The sequence below is a fragment of the Copidosoma floridanum genome, unplaced genomic scaffold, assembly GCF_036245765.1.
Source record: "Copidosoma floridanum isolate Cflo_tuat_1 unplaced genomic scaffold, Cflo_Japanese_pri ptg000019l, whole genome shotgun sequence".
NCBI lineage: Eukaryota > Metazoa > Arthropoda > Insecta > Hymenoptera > Encyrtidae > Copidosoma > Copidosoma floridanum.
In genome coordinates, this window is record NW_028321896.1 from 10,668,396 (window position 1) to 10,689,041 (window position 20,646).

Below are 20,646 nucleotides of genomic sequence, written 5' to 3' on the forward strand. Positions count from 1 at the left end.
TCTAGCGGTCTTTATTTTTGGCCAAAAGTGGCTCCTAAAATTCTCAATCAGAGCATTCAGGATTAGAGCCATTTAGTCAATTATAAACCAGCCGCAACTCATTATGAAGCTATAAAATTTAAAAAATAACGATACATGTGTTTTTGGCGGCAAGTTAACAATCTATCTTATGCTTAAAAATTTATCTTCAAAAGTACAAACACATAGGAGGTCGATTTTTGGTAGAAAATAGATTGTTAACTTGCCGCCTAAAACACACGTATCGTTATTTTTTCATTTTATAGCATTACCATAAGTTGCGGCTGGTTTATAATTGACTAAATGGCTCTAATCCAAATTGCTCTGATTGAGAATTTTAGGAGCCACCAATGGCCAAAAAATCAAGACCGCTAGATGGCGCTGATACAAATAACTATTGCTATTTACAGCAAAGTCCCTTTGATTATTATAAACCAGCCGCAACTAATTCTATAGACATGAAATAAAAAGTTGACGTTGTTTGTGCTGTTTGCGGCAAGTTTACAGTTTATCTTTTATCTAAAAATTGATCTCCAAAAGTACAGATATTCTACTTATATGGTTTAATAAAATTCACTATATGGCACTACTTAGTAGTGATTACTATAATTAAGTAGTGATTACTACACATAACTTTACGTATGTATCCTACACCGTGCTGTCTTTACCCGAAAGATAAAATTAAATTGACAATACCTACCCCACACACAAACACCGATTTGTTGATTTTGTGCACGTATGTACTATATACACGTGTGGTGTTGTGTTTACATATTGTCCTCTACTCAATAGTATTAAGTTTATACATGTTATGTTATAACCTTTCTGAACTTGGAGTTCAGAGTGTTCAGACAACTGTTCAGTGTTTAGGTAGTGTTATGTGCAAATTGAAACAAATACGAATAAAAAAGTCACACGCATAAAAAAAATTGAAACACAAAAAATAAGTAAAAAGAGCACACACAGAGGTATATAATATACATACGTCTAATTTTTTAGTACACAGCCTCGTCTGCTCTGAAGCATAAGTAGTAACACTTGTAGTAGAACAACCCACACCAATAATAACTTACCAGAGTTTTTTTCTTTTTTTTTTTTTTTTTACATTTCAATTTCAAGCTTCAATGACATCAGAGCATGACAGAAATCTAACCTCTCTATTCGTGTACCGTGCAAATTTTTCTAATTTTTAATTTATGTTCATTGTCTCAAGAGTTACTTTACGCTCTAGTTCCGTGATTTCGTTTTGCAACTCTATCCAAATAACTTGTGCCTGAATAAAAGAAAGAGAAAGCTGCAGCTTTTTATGTGCACCTATTCGTGAAAGGGACAGCTCTTCTCTCATTACTTGTGTGATTTAATTTTCTGTTGGATTTGCTTGAAGACGAAGCCTCTATTAATAGACTAAGCCAGTGCTTATGGTTTTTAAACAGATTACTTGACGTGTGTTGTTTGTATCGATTAAAGAGGACTTGATACCTACTTTGCTGAAACGCGTATAGAATGTCGCTTTGTTTTTATTTTTTTTACTTCTTGTTTGGGAGATTGTCAACGCTATACTTGCTGCTCATGTAACACATCTTATTATTTTACTATGATCAATCATCATTGAGGTGTACTGTATCAGACATGAAATTTACACCCACACAAAACATTCAATACATAGTTGTGATTTAAAAAAAGGAATGTTATAAAAGGGAACTGCAGCTTCATCTGAATTCAGTTGTGTTGTCTTAGCTCAGCCGTGATAGATTCTTCAAAATCAGCCTAGTGTCGCATAATAAAAAGCACATTAACATAAAATAATAATTCATTATTCTCATACATGTTTTTATTATAATGTACGATTTTAAACGAAAACTTGTGAATTACTTCTTGTTAAAATGAAGCAATCATGATAGTGCAACGAAACACGTGTGTATTCTTATTATTTTAGTTTTGTTGTACAGTGTATGGACAATAAGTGATCACAATGTCGGAATCAAAACCGTCTGGTCTAAGGCCACCATCGAAAATTGGCAGGCCAACTTGCACCGTTGCTCCAAAGCCTGCTATACCATCGACACCTGGATCATTGAGTAAGTTTTTCAACTCTCGTACTTATATTTCTGAAAATCAATCTATTTTGGCAGTGTTATTTTACTTTCTTTTTAAAAGTACTAAAATGTCAGTATCTTATTACTTTTCCTATTATTTTTTAATGCCTGTTATAAAAATACTGTTAAGGTAAGAATATAATTCCATTACTTATGAATCTGGTAAGTATGAAAACATTGTTTTATGTGAGTATAAAAACTTCGTGGTTAGTTGACCGTTGTAAGGAATTAGTATTATAAATGTTTGGCTCACTCAAAAAAAAAAGTTTTTAACGATTGTTAAATAAACAAGTAGTTATCGCTGTCGTGATTCAGCAACATTTCATAAAATAAATGTTGAGCAACGGAAAATGACGTAATCTTTTTTTCAAGTTAAAATCAGTTGTTGGACAAAAAATGTACTAGAAACCACATTTCAATATGAATGTATATATATATTAAGTAGTCAGGCAAATGTACATAGCTAATCCAATTCTTTTTTCAGTCAAATATAAACGTTAGTATCAAAATATAATACTTATATGTACTTTCATTTGTGAATCAAGTTAATTTTATCCTATTTTATTTATACTTGATACCTTTTTTTCACAAAATGAGACCTTATTATTTTGGTGATATATCCAATGGGCATGATTGCCCATAGAAATTTATAGTTAAGTAAATCTCTTCTTCATCGTAATAAAGAGGTTTACATAGTTACGAGGCTTTATTAATATGTCAGACAATGTAATTCATATTTTGTTGTCCGGTTTAATTATTTTTTTATACATAACACCGCTACCAATTTTCTATGTTTAAACGAAATCCCTATAATATAAAAAAAAAGCTTTTATGTGAAATAAAAAAAATCTTATCGAAACGAAAAAAAATATTCTGTCAAGAATATAAAAATCAAGAAAGGAAAAAAATAATAACTTTTTATTTGTTCCTCATGCTTTTTTGCGCGCGCTATAAGTATTTGCGCTACACTCGCTCCGGCTATATCGAGCTAATGACGAAAACCGGTAAAAGACGGCGCCGAGAGAGGCGAAAGCCCTCGAAAACCAAATCAGGTTCACGTGAATGACAAAAAAAAAGCCAGCACGTGCGCTTTGGTAGAAAATTCCACACGTAACACCCATTAGTTAAACCACCTTTTTTTCTTCCTCCAACAAAGGCTTCTCGCCAAACCTTTAAGGACACAAGCGTAGTATTTAAGAAACTCCGCGCAACGGCACCTCCTCCTTCTTTCCTCCCACCATGTAAAAGATCGACTCGACGCAAAAAGAAAGAAATGCCATCCTCTCCTCTTTTTTTTCCCCAACCCGATCTGCGGCAACGGCGGCTCGATTTTTATTCCGCGAGACGCCCACGCCATCGAGATCCAAGAGAGCTCGCCAATGGAGCTCAAGTCACGCACCAGAGTCGCAATCGCATCGCATTCGCGAACGTATCTCCCGCGCGGGCAATCGCTCACTTCGTACCGATTTCTCCAGTTATTGTCCGGAAGACCGAGAGGATTTAGCGCACGAGAGGGAAAAAATACGTAGTAAGAAAGCCTTTTAGGCTGCTGGCTTATAATTTTTTTTTTTTTTTTTCCCCTAAGCAACATTAAAAACGTGGTAATACTCAGTCTCGTATGTATTTTAGATCGCTAACAGCTTCATTAATATTAATAACGATATCCATAACAGCCGAGGATGCTTTTCATTGATCGTCGACATTCATTCACTTAGTTTCGAAATCGTGGGTTTTAAAAGCTATTGCAAGAGCCAAACGCTATGACTATAATGCTGATCTAACAATGTTTATTGTTTGCATCTTTCTCTCTCTTTATTAACTGCTTTTATTGCCATTTTTAATCACAATAATATTTATAAAATCCACGCAATAGCTAAGTAATATATTTAAAACCAATTAGCTCGACTACAAATATTTTTACATAATTTAAAAACAGTAGCTATCAATCTACAAACATTAATCCAAATCCTTAAATCGACAATTCGATTTGTATAAACAAAACAAAAACAAAATTCCCCCTTACCTCTCAAAAATCCGAATAATTCGCGTCACGATTTCTCGTTTTCATGTACATGGCGTGTCTTGAAAATTCGATCAACCCAAACACACGCATCATCGCTCATCTCTTTCCATATAAATATTCCACGCGCGTGTTCTCCTCTTAGCATCGTACCGATCTCAAATGTGTTCCATCCATCCTCGTCCACACAGAACCAGTAAAAAAAAAAGAAAATGACTGCAAAAAATAATTCCAAGTAAATGACAAAAGCCCAACAATTTTCTCACTAAGTACACGAGAATCATGCGCAACCATACGTAAGCGATCATCGCCCGCCGATTTATCGAGGACACCTCTGTCTTACCTTACAGTGATATAATAATATTGGTGTGTTTTGTTACAACCTTACGCATCAGCTGCTGTAATCGCGTGCGTGACGCACTTTTTTTACGGGCGTACGTTCGTATCCACGCGTGAGTATACTTGAAACGATTTTTGTTTTTTTGTTTTTTTTTTAACTCTGCACATTGTTGTATTTTTCCCGCGTGTCATGGTCAACTTGTTGGCTTCTACGCTACCTTGTTTCTCCCGGAAAGTGTTAAAATGATCTGTCATACGAGGTTAATAAGTTGTTGGGCCGACTACGGTTGCTGTGTTTGTACATTGGGACATGAAATCGGTATCAGCCTGACACCCAGGGTATTTTTTTACACGTATATATACGCGAGTATCAGGTTGTTCGGTTGATTTTGTACGTACGCTTGTTGGGGCTCGATCGACCGTAAAATTATATATGCACACTTGTCGCAATATAAATTGCTGAAAAAAAAACTTTCTACCACGTGTTTACACGAGTCTTATTCACATTTCATAGCGTTGCCTTATAAGTATACGCGCCATTGACCGAGCGCTTTTCTCACGTTTCTCATTCCTGATCATCAATCATTTCGCATCTTAAGAATCACCTCTCAATATTCAACCAACGAAGGTCTCTTTTGCCGATCCCGTTGTCGATTTCTCGTTTTGTGAGATCTGGTTTCAGATGCGGCCTTGACTACAAACGTGAAAATTAACGTATACCCGATCGCTGTTTCGTTATACATTTTCCTGCGGAGATCGGTATTTCAATTATAATTGTTGCCGGCGATGTAAATGGAAATCGCGAAAACGACAAAAAAACATCCAATGGAAGGTTGAGACATCTATTTGTAGTTCTTCTCCGAGAGGCCTATTGTTGTTGATGGTAATTAACAGCGCGAACACGGTTTTGCGAGGAATTGAATTAGTCGTTTTCGTTTAAAGGAAAAACAAAACTAAAAATCGGTCGCGTTGCGCAACTTTGTTCTCACACCGTGACCCTATCGCGTTTGCAAAAAATTGTAGGAAGCGCGTGCTCTTTGACGATGAAAATCGAGCTTGTTACGGTGGAGGATGGAAATTAATTGCAGGTCGCAAACGCTTTCATCTTGAGATGATTCAACAAAATTTTAAAAATCACTGATCGCGCGGCTGCGTGTGCCATTACACAAATTACTCGGAATACCGAGAGATCCATCGCTTTATCTATTTTAAATTCGCGTTTGACTTGAAAATTATATTTAATCGTGCACTGTGTTTAAAAAAAATGAATAATCTACTCCGATTAGTAGTATTGGCAAATGAATCGAGTCCAACGTAGGCTCCCGAATAAAGTTCGACCAAGTATATATAGGCTAAAATTTCAATTTACCTGAATCCTTAAAATTTTTCAATTGCATAGATAAGCTTAGCCACTCGAAAATTATGTAAAAAAAAAACAAAGTGTCTCGCGCGTACCGACGAAAATCGGTCACCTCAATCATTTCCTGCCGTAATAATAATAAATATCCACTCGATCGACTAAATGTAAACACACACTAGTTCCGAGATATATAAACGTACACATATAAAATTTATTCTCTTCAAAAGATATACAAGTGGCTAGGTATAGGTACTTACCCGCAACACGTGACAATCGCCCGCAATCGCCGATATACATCAAGCCGCACTCGAGCTGCCCACGTACCCATGCATGATACTTATACACTCACTCGCTGCTGACTTGGTGAGTGAGCTTTCAACTATTGCACACCCACGGTCCTTGTATATATATATAAGTATAGTTAATTGTGCTCTCGCGCCCCGCGGGAGGATTACAGCGTCCACCTAATCTCGTTCCTGTCCAGAATGATGAACTTTCCTTCTCCCCCCTGTGATACGCTCCCAGTAGATCACATTTAATCTGCAGCTCGCCAAATAATATAAAAAGACATTATAATCACAAAACTGCGCCATGACTTCCTGCACGGGAGTGGTTTTTCTCTCTCTCTCTCTCTCTCTTAATCTTAATGACGATCTGATGGTCGAAAGCGGGAGAGGAAGAGGATCGTTTGGGGCGCGCGTACACGTGATGCATACAGTGTTTATTTTTGCCATTGACGGGCGCTTGTGTATCAAGACGACGACTGCTGTGCCTAAATATCCATTGTTCGTGTATATATGTACGAGGCATATACATCTGCTATCTTTTCGGTCGGAACGACTTTGATGCATCGCAGTTGCGCAACGCGCTCGGTATTTCCGATGCATCGGCAATAGGCTCTAACGAGATCCATCTCCCGAGAACATTGTTTGTTTATGCACCCGAGCGCCGCCGGGCGCTACATGTATTTACGTGACGCGTGGGGGCGGTATAGGTGTAGCTGCGGCTTTTTGATCTGGTTAATCGAGTTTGCAGCTGTGACCGGTATCGCGCCGCCGATTGTTACGGGCCCGATTAACAGTCGGTTTTTTTTTTTATTTTCTTGACAGATTATTTTTTTATTGTATGTTACGTAGGCGCGCAACGTAGTATATACATCTGCAAGTATGCACGTAGTCTTTAACATATCGTGTTGGCTTGTTGATGCATGCATATGTGTGTTTAAACGGCGCTTGACATAGCCAACGGATAGAGAACTTTATTTTGTTTTATTTATTTATTTTTTTTCCACTCATAGGTACACATGAAAATTAATTATTTTGGAGGGGCGAGGGAGGGTGGGAATGGATGTATAATTGGTTTCGGTACAAAAAATAATTAAAAGTATTGAAATTTCCAACAATTATAGTAGTTACAATAGTTTTTACGACTGCCTTTAAGCCAAGACGAATCTTGTTTAGAAAAAATATGAAATTGCGAGTTAATGTTTAAAGTATTTAGTAAAAAAATTCCCTACGGATTAATAAGAAGTCGTATTAATTAGTTTTGCGAGTCAGAGATTTCTCCCAACAGCTTGTCGCTATCGCTTGGTCTGTTGGTGTCATTTCCAATTTCATTCTACTAAAACACGTATAATCACATCTAACACTGTGTATACTTGTGGTGACGGAACGCTTGGATTTCATAACGCGGTTGTCGATGTGTGTGTGGCTTGTATACGTGGAGTACGAAAACCAATGTTGTGTTGCATGAATCGTCCAGATAAGATGGAACCAATTTTGGAGGTGCCGAGCCATAGATCGAGCAATACCGGAACGCGCAGAGGATCAGGTAGGTGTGTCGCACTTCCTTATCGCTACATCAAGTAAAATTGGTGTTTCAGAGGTAAAAAAAAAATATATATATACGAGCGAATCACCGGGTGTTCAGCGTAGAAAGTATAACTACATCATGTGTAGAGATTTTTTTTTTTTTTTTTTTTGTAGTTTTGGATTTTTTGATCTACTTTTGTTTGAACTACCAGCATGCCCTGTATCTTGCACGATTGTTGGTTGGAATAAAAAAAAAAGAAAATTTGTTTAATACATTATGAACAACACTGAATTGTTGAGGTATTGATTGTCTCTCTCTCTAACAAATATTTTCACCACGCAATAAGTAAATTAGATCCAGATGAAATTTCACATCTGAAGTAAACTTATTAATCTTCAAATTAAAACAAATGTAAAAAAGAAAAAAAAACTGTTAAAAAGCGAGATCGGTAAGAAGCTCGCAATAAATAAACTAAAAATTTTGAAAAAATAGAAGAAAAAGAATAAAAGAGTTCATAGCGCACAAAACCTCGCTGACGTTGACTTGAAATCCCCGTACAGATAATAGCGTCGTTCTAACGGAGGACACCGACAGCTTCATTATCGGCGATCATGTCTGGGTCGGTGGCACGAAACCCGGTCAAATCGCCTACATCGGCGAAACGCAATTTGCACCCGGCGACTGGGCCGGCATCGTCCTCGATGAGCCCATCGGTAAGCATATTTATATATATGTATATTGCACGTCACCCACGCAGCTATACATTACCTCTTTGACCAGAAGATAACAAATCTACTTCGAACAACGAATCAATGTACAGTTATGCACCAATTTTCGCGTGCAAGCTAATAAAATTGTAAAACCGCAAGTGATTAATCGCGTCTTGGATTTTGGAGTCCTGTATACTATTTTCATTTATACTTGAGAACAACGGGTACTAGCACCGCGCGTTACGCAAGACAATAACATAGCCCATAAAAAGAGAGCTCACTTCGATGCATGCCAGGATGGTGATGGCTCGTTTACAGATACACATTAACGAAGAATGAACATTCGTTTTCGAAGTAGAGTTGTTTCACTCGAAAAACATACAGTACAACGTCAGCACTCATTCCTTTTTTTTTCTTTTTTTTTTTTTTGTTTTTTTCAACACCCCTCGTATCACCACATGCATTACTCGTATGTCTGTCTGCCTCGTGTTCTATTTTAGGTAAAAACGACGGATCGGTGGCCGGCTGTCGCTACTTTCAGTGCGAGCCAAAGCGCGGAATATTCTCACGGCTGACGCGGCTCACGAGGCAGCCGATACCTGCGCCCGTCAGCGCGTCCTCGCCCGTCGACAAGCCCGGCCTCACCAAATCCTCGCTAAGTAAGCTCCGGCCCAAGTACGGCTCTCAACGCTGAAACTTTATACACACGTTTTACTGCCTGTGTCCTCTTTTTTGTTTACTATATATTATATGTATGACTTGCGATCAGTTGTAGGTATATATGTAAAGTATTTCACAGACACGTATATGTCTGTGACAACGCTACGTATAGATGTAGATTTATTTATTCATAGGTTTTTTTTATTTTTACTCTGTGATTTTTTTTTTCTCTATACATATGTGTGTTTGTACACCTGTCTCCTGATGGCTTTTACTTTTTTGTTCATCCCTCGCACGCCCACACGTACTCTTTATATACATGCTTGCCGCGCTTTTTACTATTTTGTATATCATGTAGGTACATGTGCCTGTTTCATATGGGATCGGTATCACATTTGTCATGCGCACTTTCACGTCCATACGCAATTTTTTTTTTCTTTCTTATTCATGTTCTCTATCAATCTTATCTTTCCACGCTTTTGTATACAGTCACGAAGTCTGAGTGGAAAAACCATGGGCTTTGTTTTATCAAGAACACAGGTGGAGTATTTTGTGTAGAAAACAGTGCCATTGAGGCTCAAATTTTTTTTTTTTTTAATCAACAAACAAAGAAAATCACAAAAATCGTGTCTCTTGATTAGGCTGTCGTCGATGAAACGAATATCTTCTATTCTGTAAAATCGGTATAAAAGCCAAAAGAATTCTGTTTCCCCTTGACATGTATATTTCAGACAATGGCTACTCGATAACGCGTGATAATTAACATTCGCAAATTTAATTAGGAACGAGTCACATTCCTAACGAAGCACATTATAGTGGACAAACAGCATGCAGTCCAAATAATAGTCGAGGTCACTATGAAAGATAACATAATCGTAAAATCAATTTTTGCACGCACATGTAAAATTGCCCACTCGCGTATCTTCATGTGGGAGCAGAGCAATGGATGCTCGCCGAATCAAACGTTTGAAAGAAATAAAAAATTGTTACCGAACCGAGGGTTAAAAGTATCCAAGAGATAACATGAATTTATGCTCAAGGATAAAAAATAGCTTCTAATTGACTGTCAAAAGACACCGACTCCCTCCCCCCCTTGCCTCGATGTCAAAGCAACCGTGCAGCTGCTCAAGAGAGCGAATCTCATTATGCACGCATCTCCATATACACCTTATACGTATACATATATGTTTAAATAAACGCACGATGCACAAAATAAGCCTCTATAACAGTTGAGTCAACCGAGCTGTGGTGGTTCGCAACCAACGACCACTGATTATCATCGTCACCATTGTTGCATAATGAAATAGCCGAGAACAATGACGATGCAATAACCCACATGTACAATGTACGCATGTGCACGCGCATTACGCACAAAAACGCCTTCCCTCCGTCCACACCCCCGGCCCATTTATTGTTTTTATCACCATAAGTATAGGCACTTTATTGTAATAGCCATCGTTAAATCCTCGTTTAAGTACGAGGCCTACATATATATATAACGCCATACCTATGATGTATATGCATACCGATTTTTACCGATCTCTCTCTCTCTCTCTGTGTGCCTCGTCCCGACCCCTACACGTCAAACAGACACCTCGACGACGAGTCTGGCCTCGACGGCGACGACAGCGACGACGACGACGAAGGAGCTGCAGATCGGCGAACGGGTGATCGTGTCGTCTAGCCAGGGCAGCAAGACCGGCGTGCTGAGGTACATGGGAGCGACGGAATTCGCCACGGGCGATTGGTGCGGCGTCGAGCTGGACGACCCAGTCGGCAAGAACGACGGCTCCGTCGCTGACAAGAGGTGCTGTGACGATCTACATATATTATGAACATGACGCGCGCTTCGCCGGCGGTGCGTAGAAAATCTCTGATCGGTAGATCGGCGTTGCGGGTGCCTCCTCGGCGAAGCGCGCGCCATTTCCCTCCTAAGACGTGGAGAAAAAAAAAAAAAAAAAAAAAAAACTAACTTCCGTGCCCCGATGGGTATATATGCCCCGCGTGCAGGTACTTTGAGTGCAAGGCGAAGCATGGCTTGTTCGCGCCTATGCACAAGGTGAGCCGATCGCCGTCCAGCAGGCGCTCGACGTGCCAAGCGCAGAGGCCCACGGGAGCGTCCCTGAACGTGTCGCTGCTGCGCAGCAGGGCAGGGTCGCGCGAGTCCCTGGCTTCGGTGACGAGTACCACGACCAGCATCGCCAGCCGGGCCACCGCCGCGTCCACCGCCAGCTCCAGGGTAAGATTCGCACTGCCCGACTGAAGAACTCTCATGTCTGTTCGGGCTCCCAGGGTCCCCTGATGACTCTCCCTTTCTCCCTGTTATGTCTACATTTTATGTACTCACACGTGTGTCGACAATCTCCGGGGTTTTAACTCCATGTTTACGTGCTTTCTAACCACACACCTGTTGGTTTGTTTTGTCTTTTGTCTTTTGTTTCAGTTGTAGAAAGTTTTTTTTCTTTTTTTTTTAGGGGGAAATTATTTGGAAAATTACGCGCGTCTTTAAAATGTATTGTAAATAGACACTAACGAAAACTAATAATGTTGTATAGCCGGTCTGTGCCACGTTGAGTCTTCTTAAAAAAAAAAAAAAAAAAAAAAAAAAATCAATGTGTATACACACAAACGATTATTGTACATTAAAATATGTGAAAAGGCAGTAAAAGCCCAACCCTGTTGTGGACATGTTGTACAATATGTAATAATCAAAGTCAACTGCGATGATGAAGGAGGGGCCCCTTCAGCAGCAGCAGCAGAGATCTCAAATTACGAATAATACCCATGTATATATATATACGCTACATTTGTGTTTATACTTGTATACACGTCATCGTTGATGCTGTAACGCTACAAATTAATATTATCATTGATAATTGGCACGCGTGTTTACTCATCGAGACGCAGAACTTGCATGGAAGCGACATTACATACCCGCTGTACTGTTTGTCGTTATGTTGAGTTGTTTTTAGTACCTACTTGTGCCGTCTTAACAGTTACAGAAGGCCAACTTACCGCGCACCTCGACACCCGTACGAAAAACGACGCAGGTGAGATCATCCTTATCTTTTTTGGTATTTTTTTTTTTCCCCCTCCCAGGGTATATGGTACTTGTGGTTGCTGGTGGATAAGAGTTGTGTCGTGGCATGCGTGATTCCTTGTAACCCAGATTGTACGTTAGAACAAGCCATGAATGTATTGTTTACCATGTCGAATAAAATTGTGCACGAAAAATAATTGCTAGCATATATATAGACGTAAGCTGAATCTGTGAACGAAATAATAATTGTTTGTAATGTGCGTTACGCGGATACTTTGCTTTTTCCTATTGTCCGTCTGATTTTCTTTGCCTTGTGTATAAATAAAATTATGATATCCCTTGTACTTCCTAAACTCGCAGGTTCAACCATCCGATTGCTATCTGCTGAAGAGGTGGGTATGGCGTATTTATTGTTCAACCGGAAAGAACTACAAAATGACATTTATCATGATTTTTACGGTGTATTTTGGTAAATGATAATAATTACTACAACAACTTTGATTTGCTACTTTTTTCTTTTCTTTTTTTCTAAATAACAAAATAAAAGTTTTCATAATAATTTTATAAAATTACATTTAATGAGGTACGTGATCGGCAAAAAAAAACACACGATTACTGGCCTCTTGAATAATTTCGTACAACTACAGTGTTACGGAGTAGTTAACTAATCTTTTTTTTTAGTTTTATTGCAATTGTAGTTTATATTTTTCGACACTGACGCATGACACGTTACGTTCAAGCTTCATTCATAGATTCAGCAATATTTGACCGCCTGAATTGAGTATTATTATGCTTACACATAAAGTGCATGTGGAAAAATAATCTAATTAACTTTAACAAAGGATTGCAGTATATCTATGTTGGAAAATTGGTTATTGGTTAAAAAAAAAATACGGTGCAGATGGCAGCTCTGTATTGGAAAAGTGTAGATATCAATTTGTTAAACTTGTACAGTTGGTTGTATATTTTGGAGAGTAATGTTAAGTAGAAAAAGTATTGATCAGTTGTGTAACCGCATTGACGTAGAAACGAGGCTGTAACGTGTAGGGTAATTATTTTGTATGTGCCAGAAAAGTATATGTATGTTATCGTGTAATTTTCAACAATAAACTATCCTATACACTCACATTTTTCCCATAAACTTTTTCAGCAATGAAAAATGTAATCAACCTCATACACTATTGAATAAATCTATTTGCATAAAGAGTTGATTTTTTCACCAATTTCCAACTTTTGGCGGAAATTTCTTCTTTTTTTCTTCCTCGCTTCGTAGACACGTAGCTGTATATATTTAATATAATTTTAGAAAGAAATGTAGTATTTTTTTTTTTTTTTTTACTTTAGTTATCGTTTGTTGTAGAAAGTACTTAATATTCTGACAAATAAGCAAAAAAAAGTGAAACCTCGAAAAAAAAAAAAAAAAAAAAAAAAAAAAAGGATGTCCTGCAAAAAGTAATTGTCCGTAGTTAGTAAAGTAGTTCGCTGCCCACAGACGAACCATTGTATCCATGTAAACACGAGTGGGAAAAAAATCACACAGAAAGCCAAGACTGGCTAAGGAAATTGCAATGATTCCAGGACCTGCTGAAGGACAGGCAAAAAGAGATCGAGATCTTGCGCAGGGAGCGGGACCTCGAGCGCGAGCGCGTGACAAAGGCCGCTAGCCAGGCGGACGAGGCTGAAAAGATCACCACGGCCCTGAAGAAAGAGTTTGCCGAGGTACGGACGCGCCCATCGGGAGTATTTCTCGAAAAAATTGAGCCGCGTAGTTTTGTATTAATTTGACGATTGTCGCTTCAGTACTGCGAAGAGACGGAAAAGGCCGCCCAGGAGACGCAGAGCGCGTTGGCGAAACTTTTGGAGGAGAAGGAACACCTGAGCGCGCAGTTGGAGGACGAGCGAAGGAAATGCGAGGACCTGCTGTTCCGCTTCGAGGAGGAATCGATACACAAGGACGACGTACAGGTACGGATGTGTTTTTTGTCTCTGTCTGCTCAAAGGTGGTATAGGTAAATTAAAATTGCACAAGAGTCGCAGATTGTCCATATGATATGCGAGTACAGTTGTTTCCTCTTTTATTCGCGAGACCTGCACTTGTACCCTTTGACCCCCCCCCCTTTTTTTTGAAACTTTTTATTAATGCATATAGTAGTCAGGTGGAGGTAGCTGCTGTAGTGGCTCGAATAACTTGTAATGGACTCATCGAAGCATATATTTTAACGAATGCCAATATTTGTTTTGATTTAGTGTCACCCACGTCATTAACTTTCCATTGTATGCTATCGTTGAAACCGTTGATTTGAAAAGTCATTTGTCACTTTGTATCACCACCACAAAGTAAACTCGAGTTCAATCCAAGGTTACACCACAAACTAATTTTTATAATAACAATTGAAGGAGCTTTTTTTACAATTTAATTAACAACCGGTTTTAGTGGTGGGTTGATGCGTCAAGTAATACAAAAAATAACCATCACCCGGTTTAGATTAATAGAGTACTAAATGAAGCTTTAACTTGAACTGTATACGAGCGAGGCCCTCCAGTCAATACATGCAACGAACTAACTTTAGGCAAACATTTTCGTTTTTCATTTATTTTCAGAACGACTCCAGCGACCAACTTGTGAGTATACACTGCCGATCCACCGGGTGCGAGGACACGCTCACCATTATGTTCTGCACGGCTTGCTTCGTCATGATTTTTCTGAATCCACCTGCATTATCAAACTCGCTTCCCTCAGAGTTTTACGTTTTCTCTCTGCTTGTAGCTGCGTTCTTTGCTTTTTCTCGTTTAACATAGATTAGTACCTACGTGTGTATGTATGTACGTTGCACTTTTGACGAGCTTTTCTCGCGCACTGCTTTGAAACAACATTACGTTGTTTGATGCTTGAATATTGTGTCATTGCTCTACTAGGTACTAAGTATTAGCTGTACTTACTATACTTCTTTTTTTTTGTTTTTTTTTTGTTTGGTTGGTTCTGTACTTCCAAAGGATTTTGGTTGGTGTGAGATGCATATGTGTATGATTTTTTTTTTTTAATTTTGTTACACTTAAGTCGAAAAAGTTTTTTTTTTCTTTTGATTGCAAATAATACTGTATTTTCTCAAACTTATTAGTTTTCGTAGAGAGTATGAATTAAACACACTGCTTTTGATATACACGATTTTTGTTTTCTTTTTTTTTTTTTTTTTTTTTTCGTTATGTTTCTTCTCGATATCGCTGATACATTCCGATGTCCTCTGTGTTGATTAAAAAAAAAAAAAAAAAAAAAAAAAAAAAAATACGATTTCGCGGGAAATCCATGATTTTACGAACTTTTTCCCTCGAAACCAGGTGACAAATGCGAAATACGAGAGCAAAATCAAGGAGCTGGAGAAGCAACTTTCGGAGGAAAGGGAGAGGGTGATACAGCTCGAGCGAGACGGCACGAAGCTGTTCGAGGCCGAGGAGGAGCTGACGAAGCTGAGACTCGAAACCCAGAGTGCCGCCGCGGGGGAGAAGAGCGAATTTCTCGGTGAGTTGGCTCTGTATATATGTCGCTCAAAATCATCATTGATTGTACAACTATACGTTCCAAACACTTGTAAGATGTACAAAGACGCGCCGAGGAGCTGGAAAGGGCGAAAGTTGAGCTTGCAAAGCTCGTTGAGGAGAAGAGCCGGTCGCTGGAGGAGGCGCGCAAGAGACAGGAAGAAAACGAAAAGGAGCAGTCGCGTTGGGAGGAGTGCAGGTCGAATTTGCAAAAGCAGCTCGATGCCACGGCCAAGGAGCTTAGGGAAAAGTGCGCCTACGTCGATGAGCTCCGAAACAGCTTCGACACCCAGACGGAGGAGCTGCGTAAGGAAATCGGGCAGCTCAAAGGGAGCATCGGGAGCATCGCCGAGAGTAACAGGGTGGAAACAGCTAGGCTCGTCGAGGAGCACGAGAGGGCGTTGAGGGAGAAGGAGGAGCTCGTGAGGAGCAAGTCCTCGGAACTGAAGGAGGAGTCGCGGAAGGTATTCGCCACGCAGGAGGGTATTTTGGAGAAACTGAAGGCGGAGAGTGCTCTGCAAATTCAAGAGCTGTCGGAGTCGTTTAGGTCGCAGCTGAGCTCGCGGGACTCGCAAATCGAGCAGCTGGAAGGGAAGGCCAGGGACGCCGAGAGGTTTTCTGGCGAATTGGAGCAGCTGAAGAATGCGTGCGCGGAGAAGGAGGACAAATTTAACAAAATTTCGGCTGACTTCGAGGGTACGTATGGAAAGATGATTTTTTTTTTTTTTTTTTTTTTTATCATCACGATTGGGTTAAGCTGAAATTGGTGTTGTTCAGGTTTGAATACCAAGTTGAAAGATTCCGACGAGAGAAACGCGTCTCTGGGCAAACGAATCGATGAAATGGTTTGTGAGCACGAAATGGAAGTCAAAACTTTTGCGGATCAGAAAACTAAATTGGTACATTTTTGCAAACTACCCCATGGGCGTTGATCGTTGAATTGGAATGATGGCGGTGATGTATTTGTTTTCAGGAAGACGATGTTGCTTCATTGATGGAAAAAAATACTGGATTGAAAGAGCAGCTGAGCAAGTTAGAAGAGTGCATTAAAGCGAAGGACGAGGAACTGACAAAAATTCAGAGTTCCAAAACTGAGGAGCTAGAAATTATGAAAAGGCAATTTGAAGAACAGATGGGTGATAAAATTAAAACGATTCAAAGTATTACCGCTGACGTCTCTCAGAAATCGTCGGGGCTCAGTGCTCTCGAAAAGGAGCTCGACAGCTTGAAGTCGATCATAGAAAATAAGGTTGAAGAGATAAAAAATCTCTCGGAAAAGACATCAGGTAATCACATCGTAAACATTATTGTTTTTTTATTAACATCAAATATGTTTGCTCGATATTTTGGATTTTAGAATTGAGAGACACCCTGAGTCTATCCGAACAGACCAAAACCAATTTAGAGAGCGAATTGCGCATGTACGAAGCCAACGTATCTGAACTTACGGAAAAGCTCGGCAGAGCCGAAGAAAAAATTTCACAGCTGACGAGCCAAAAAGAAAAACTGGTCAGCTATGTTCGACCTAAATCAAATGCTTCTTTCTTCCAACGCAACAACATCAATGATAATTTCCTCTTGTTTTTACAGGAAGCTGAAATTTCTAGTGTGGTCAGCACATCGGTCGACTCTTCGGACAAACTCGTCAAGTACAGCGAAGACTTGCGACAAAAGGAAAAGGAACTCGACAAAGCTCGCGAGCGCGAATTCGAACTGCAGAAATCGCTAGCAGCTGCGCAGTCCAAGGCAAATGACGTTGAACAGGGTCTGGGCAAAGCCAACTCTCTGTTGGAGCAGCTTAGATCCGAAAACGAGGTGTTCAAGACGCAGGTAGCGTCGGAAAAACTGGCAACGCAAAATGCTCTCGAAAAAATCGCCGCGAGCCAGGCCGTCGAGCGAGAACTGGTTGATAAGAACAACGATCTCCAGGAAAGTTTGAAGAAACAATCCTCGGAGTTGGCGGGTCTGACGAGTTCCCTCGAGACTCATCGGGAAAACAACGCCAGGCTCGAGAAAGAACTGGCTGAAGCTCGCGAGCGATGCGAGAGCGAAAAGTTGCAGCTGGGCAATCTCGAGCAGCAGATTAACGAAAAAGGGAGCGATCTCGATAGTTTAGAAAAATCAAACGCACAGTTGTTGAGCGACAAACAGTCCATGGATGCAACCATAAAGGAGCTTAACGATAGTTTGAATGCTACGAAACAGCGTGCTGTAGATTTAGATAGTGTTGTTGTAAATAAAGACGCGCAGATCAAGGAGCTTACTAGTGGCTTAGAGAATTTAAAGAGCGAGAGGGAAGAGGCCAAAAAGTCTTTGGCTGAAATTAGTAACAAGTACAACGATGCTCTCACGGAGCTGACGCTGCTCAAATCGTCCAATGTTAATTTGGAATCTCAAATGGCACTGGAAGTGGCCAATTTGAAACAGCAGCTCGAGGATGAGAAGCGTACTTTGGATACGGCCTTGAAAGAATCAAATAATCATCTAGATGAATTGAATAAGGAATTAGTTTTAAGCTCGGAAAATAATGCGAAATTGAATCAGCGATGCATGGAAATGGAGAATGTGGTATCGCAGAAGGAAAAAGAAGTGCAAGTTTTGAGCGATAATTTGGGTAGTGAGAGAGAAAATAGTGATTCGATGAGGCAACAGATCCAAACTTTGCAAGAAGATGTATCGGGTAAGGATAAAGAAATCGCTTCTAATGCTACTCGCATATCGTCTCTTTGTGAAAGGGAAAAAAGTTTAGAGTCCAATATTAGTACCTTGAAAAGTGATCTAGTGAATAAAACCGAGCTGATGGTTCAGTTGGAAAACAAAATTACTGAACTGCAAAAGCTCTGTGAGGATCAAGTTAGTATTAGTAGTCAAGATAAACAAAAAGAATTAGATGAATTATTGAAAAAACACGAGCAGGAGCTTGCTTCTAAAGAAGCTGCTATTGTCGAGTTAAAAAAGATTGGAGATAGTAAAGAGAAATCAATACAAGAATTGTTGAGTAAGCAAACTTGTACTGAAGATTTGTTGAAAAGGTATGAGAAAGATGTTGGTTTGAAAGACAAAGCTTTGGAAGATTTAAAACGAACGGAGGAAGCAACAAAGAAAATGATGCACGATTATGAAGAAAAACAAAAAGCCACTGAAGATATTATAAAAAAACATGTGGATGATATTAAGTCGAGGGATAAAGTAATTGCTGACCTTAGGAACTCAGAAAATGAATTGGAAGAGAGGATACAAAACCTAGTGGGTCAAATTAATTATGAAAATGAAAAATTAAAACTGTTGGAGGAATCTCAAAGACAATTGTGAGAATCGTAAACAAAAAAATTAACTAAATCACTTAAAATGATATTCATTGGTAATTTTTTTTTTTTTTTTTTTCAGAGAGAAAGAAAATAAAAAATTATCTAAGAGTTACAATGAGGCAGTGGCAAAGTTAAATATTACTAATGAACAGTTGAAAAATAGCACAAATGTGAGTACAATCGTATTTAAACTTTGTATTTAAATTACTTGTTTTTCCATTAAATAAAAATTACTTTCAGAATGATAAAACAAACCATAAAGTAGCCAATCAAAAGACTGAACCAATCATGAAAAGCGCTACGTCGGATTTTGAACAACTAAAAGAAGAACATGACTTAGCTAAGGGCCAAATAGAATTTTTGAACTCTGTCATCGTCGACATGCAGCGTAAAAATGAAAAGATGGCTTGCAAAATTCAAGTACTTGAAATGGGTATTCCTGTTCAAGAAGCTGACGATTATAATTAGTAAGCAGCTATTTTTCCAATAATCATAGTACTCCGACTTGTATTCATGACATTTCTAATTTTTTTTTTTTTTTTTTTTAGTAATTTAATTGAAAAGAAATCGCAACCTCCTAGAATGTTCTGTGATATTTGCGATCAATTTGATTTACACGAAACGGAAGATTGTCCTAAACAAGATCAAGATCCCGACCCACCTGCACCTATAAAAACTGATAAAAAAGTACCTGCTCAAAGACCATACTGTGACAATTGCGAAAGTGCGTTTATTTTTTGTATATTTTTTTCTGATGATTTTTTATATATTTATTTACAAATTTTTTATTTACAGTGTTTGGGCATGACACCCAGGCTTGTGAAGACACGGAAACTTATTAAAATCTTGCCACAATTACTGTTAAAGCTAAAAATTATATTTTTGTAAAACATCGAAAAAATGTATAGGTCTATATTTATTATTTTATAGTAACTTTTACTGTTGCTTACTAAATTGTATTTATATTTGCTATTAATTTATTCAAAACTGATTTATGAAAATGTTGAATTTTTCCTGTAAAAACAATTGTCGATACTTTTACTCCTTTGTAATTCAACTTCATTTTATGCAATTAGTTGCACATACAGTAGACTTCGACCATATAATATATTCCACCACATTTTCTTGAAAAACATAGAACTTTTTATTCATGAGCTATTTGTGTAAAAACAAACTGTATTTGATTAATTTTTATGATGTATTTTAACTTCCTTAAATTTTTTTCAATTAAAACGAATTACTAGTAAAATAAACACCTGATTATAAAAATATAGAACTAAAATTATTTGATCAAAAAATGCACTTAATTTTTTACCCATATTATACTAAAAGATCAATTAACATCCCTTTAAATTCTTGCAATTAATTTAAATTCCTCTTTCTCACGTAACAGCACCTTGTACTGTTTTCATGCTTTTATCTTATTTTTGATAGATGTATAAATGTATTTTATTGAAAAAAAAAATTTTTTTCTTTAACGTTAAGAATTAAATTTTTTAAGACATTTTGAATAACATTTGTAGTTCTTCAAACGAGTTAACAAAATACACTAATAAATGATAGTTAAAAAAAAAATAACAATCACCTTGCTGACTGTATTTATTAGCTATATTACACATACTTTTGTAATTATTATGTAAATGGGAAAACGATAATAATTCAAAAGAAGACATGAAAAGAAATTTGAGTTATCGGGCTTTCTTCTCTCTCCGTACGAGGGTCTAAAAGACATAAATGATTTTTCATTTA

The 20,646-nt window shown here is 38.4% G+C and overlaps 1 protein-coding gene across 2 annotated transcripts; it reads left to right on the forward strand.

Annotated features, from left to right (window-relative positions):
• The first annotated feature begins 800 nt into the window (after positions 1-800).
• Positions 801-20,151, forward strand: CLIP-190 (Cytoplasmic linker protein 190). Of its 2 annotated transcripts, XM_089593455.1 has the most exons (21): positions 801-986; positions 1,955-2,096; positions 7,595-7,663; positions 8,206-8,358; positions 8,856-9,014; positions 10,606-10,822; positions 11,026-11,254; positions 12,012-12,065; positions 13,634-13,774; positions 13,856-14,020; positions 14,657-14,677; positions 15,392-15,572; positions 15,647-16,285; positions 16,367-16,488; positions 16,563-16,875; positions 16,947-17,098; positions 17,180-18,897; positions 18,977-19,067; positions 19,138-19,364; positions 19,446-19,621; positions 19,693-20,151. In XM_089593455.1, exons 2-21 carry the CDS (start codon positions 1,991-1,993, stop codon positions 19,737-19,739), a joined length of 4,980 nt encoding a protein of 1,659 aa, XP_089449581.1. In that variant the 5' UTR covers positions 801-986; positions 1,955-1,990; the 3' UTR covers positions 19,740-20,151. The 2 variants fall into 2 exon arrangements, with proteins under 2 accessions (XP_089449581.1, XP_089449582.1); XM_089593456.1 differs by lacking the exon at positions 7,595-7,663.
• Positions 20,152-20,646: the final 495 nt, after the last annotated feature.

Excerpts from the sequence above, each read along its gene's own strand:
- CLIP-190 (XM_089593455.1), top strand. The coding sequence starts at position 1,991 with ATGTCGGAATCAAAACCGTCTGGTCTAAGGCCACCATCGAAAATTGGC. Across the intron at positions 8,359-8,855 it reads CGTCCTCGATGAGCCCATCG|GTAAAAACGACGGATCGGTG; the intron begins GTAAGCATATTT and ends GTTCTATTTTAG. Across the intron at positions 14,678-15,391 it reads ACGACTCCAGCGACCAACTT|GTGACAAATGCGAAATACGA; the intron begins GTGAGTATACAC and ends CCTCGAAACCAG.